This window comes from Apteryx rowi, unplaced genomic scaffold, assembly GCF_003343035.1.
Source record: "Apteryx rowi isolate R43461 unplaced genomic scaffold, aptRow1 scaffold_478, whole genome shotgun sequence".
Taxonomy (NCBI): Eukaryota; Metazoa; Chordata; class Aves; order Apterygiformes; family Apterygidae; genus Apteryx; species Apteryx rowi.
The window spans coordinates 13,109-15,330 of NW_020450736.1; the positions used below are offsets into that span (position 1 = coordinate 13,109).

Sequence of the window (2,222 nt, forward strand, 5' to 3'; positions counted from 1 at the left end):
GCCGCCGCCGGGACCATGGGCTGCCGCCGCCTCCTCCTCCTTGCCCTCCTGCTCCTCCCGGCAGGTAAGTGACGCCGCCGGGGCCGCGCCGCCCCGCAGGTGCCGCTTCCCCGGAGCCACCGGCACCGGCGCCCGGGCTGTCCCCGAGTAGCTCCGCGGGCTCAGCGGCGCTTCGGTGCCATCACACCCGGCGGCCCGGGCACCAGCCGCGGGAGCCGTCGGCGCTTTCACATTGCACAGCGCAGCTACAAAAGCCTCTCCAGCCCTTCACGAGACTTTGCAGCCATGCTACGCGATTTAAAAGCAGCCGTACGTGCTATGTTGCTTTTTGTGTTCGCAGCGGTGCAAAGCCGCARTCTGGGCCCGGCCCGGGAGCAGGAGCAGTGCTGGATGAAACCAGGAGGACCCTGGCGCTGGCGTTGCCCCTGCAGTTCCCACGCTCGCGTCCAGGCCGTTTCCTCTAGTGGGTAATTAGCCACTGTTTGAGAAAGCCACTTTGAAGGGTTAAATTTTAGGTTCATCRCTGCCAATGTCAGATCAGCGCAGGGCTGTAATTTTACAGCTTTGGTGTCAGGTGTGCTCACCCCTCCACCAGCTCCAAGGACACGCTGGGGGAAAGCCGTCGCTCCTTCACACTCTTGCCGCCAGATTTAGCAGGTTCAGCCGGATAAACACCAAGCAACAACCAAGACGCTGGTGATGACGCCTGGCAGAAGCAATAAACCTGCCCTTTGCCCGCAGGAGAGAAGGGTGGAATTATTTATGATATTGTTATTTCTTACTTGGGACGTACATGAGGATCCACTCCTCCGATGTGATTTTCCTTCCAGTATAAAAATCTGGCGGTCGGCTGCTGCAGCCACGAGGCTTTTCACCTTTTAACAGTTTGCTCTGCTCACGATCCCACAGCCAGCGCAAGTTGAAATACCTGCACATGCTTTTTTGTGCTTAAATTCGCAGCGTCCACCCATCTAGGGTGGATGCGCAGACTGACAGGTCCCGCGATGCAGCGGTGGGAAGCAGCAGCCCTCCGCTGGCATCAGGCGCTTGGCTACCAGGTGACTGTCCTTGGAAAAAACAYGTCACCGCAGGGCCTGAGGTGAAAGGTCATTTGTAGGGAGAGGCCAAGTCTGACAGCAGGGCTGAGAAATTGCAAAGCTTAGAATTAAAACGGCTGAAGAATTGCTTCCCCTGACGTGATTAAATCCCAGGGAAATGAGCACATGTTTTAACTACAGAAAACATTTTGCTTGTTACAAAATGCAACAACTGCTATCTAAAGGGAGGCTGTTTCTTTWAAAAAAAAAGTCAAGGGAAAAAATAATTTTGGAAAGATGTGATGTTGTAAACAACTGGGCTTAATGAGCACAAGGCTCATGTGGAGATGAAAAGTTTYGGAATGACCCTGCGGCCTCATTATGCTCTCTGAAACCGGCTAAAGCTGACGGGCCAGCAACATGACAGCATGCCAAATCACAGCAGCGGGGAAACTGAACCCGGGGGGGAGGAGGGGGGATGCCAGACCCCTCCTACGCTCCCCGATAACAGGGAATTTTTTTTATCCATGTGATGCTATCCAAAACTGTCTTTCTGATTCACCCCATCCAGCGATATTGCCGGTCTTTAAATGCCTTTATCAGTTTGCCTCCAACGTTCAGGCAGACAATCACATTATTACCAACCCAAAGTGCTCAGAAGTCATGGGTGAGGCCATAAAAAAAAGTGACACAGCAGGAAGCAAAGACTCAGTTTGAATTTCTGCCAGGGGTTAAAAATAACAAGCACCCACCAGCGATATCCAGCCATGTGGGACTGGCAAGTCCAAGCTCAGCAGATAACTACAGCAGTAATCATCCACCCTCTGACTACCAATATTTTTCACTTAGTTTAGTACCAAGCCCTCAGCTCCCATCTCTGGGGCTGAGCTTGGAGTTTTTGCTTTTGGCATTGCCACCAAACCCAGTGTTTTTCTGATATTTTGATCCTCCGTGTTCATCTACCGCTATGCCAAGGTGCCTCTGTCTCCAGATTCCTCCCCGGTTTCAAAACATTGAAAAGTTTTTGTCTGACTGATTTCGCCTGGGGATGGAGGTAAAATACTGGCTCACCAGAGAGTGCCGAAGAAGTGACTGCCAAGCAGAGCTTGTAACGGGCATAAAGATCTAATCTTAGCTCTTGCAGGTGCTGCCTGCACAGGACCTGCGAAGACGTAGCATGAAAAA

At 52.5% G+C, this 2,222-nt stretch overlaps 1 protein-coding gene across 1 annotated transcript in view; it reads left to right on the plus strand.

Moving 5' to 3' along the window:
* Positions 1 to 6: 6 nt before the first annotated feature.
* Positions 7 to 2,222, plus strand: part of LOC112972158 (prostate androgen-regulated mucin-like protein 1 homolog) — a 4,460-nt gene continuing 2,244 nt past the window's right edge. The window contains exon 1 of the mRNA XM_026078273.1: positions 7 to 64. Within this exon, the coding sequence (XP_025934058.1) occupies positions 16 to 64 (49 nt within the window). The 5' untranslated portion in view covers positions 7 to 15. The remainder of the gene's footprint in view (positions 65 to 2,222) is intronic.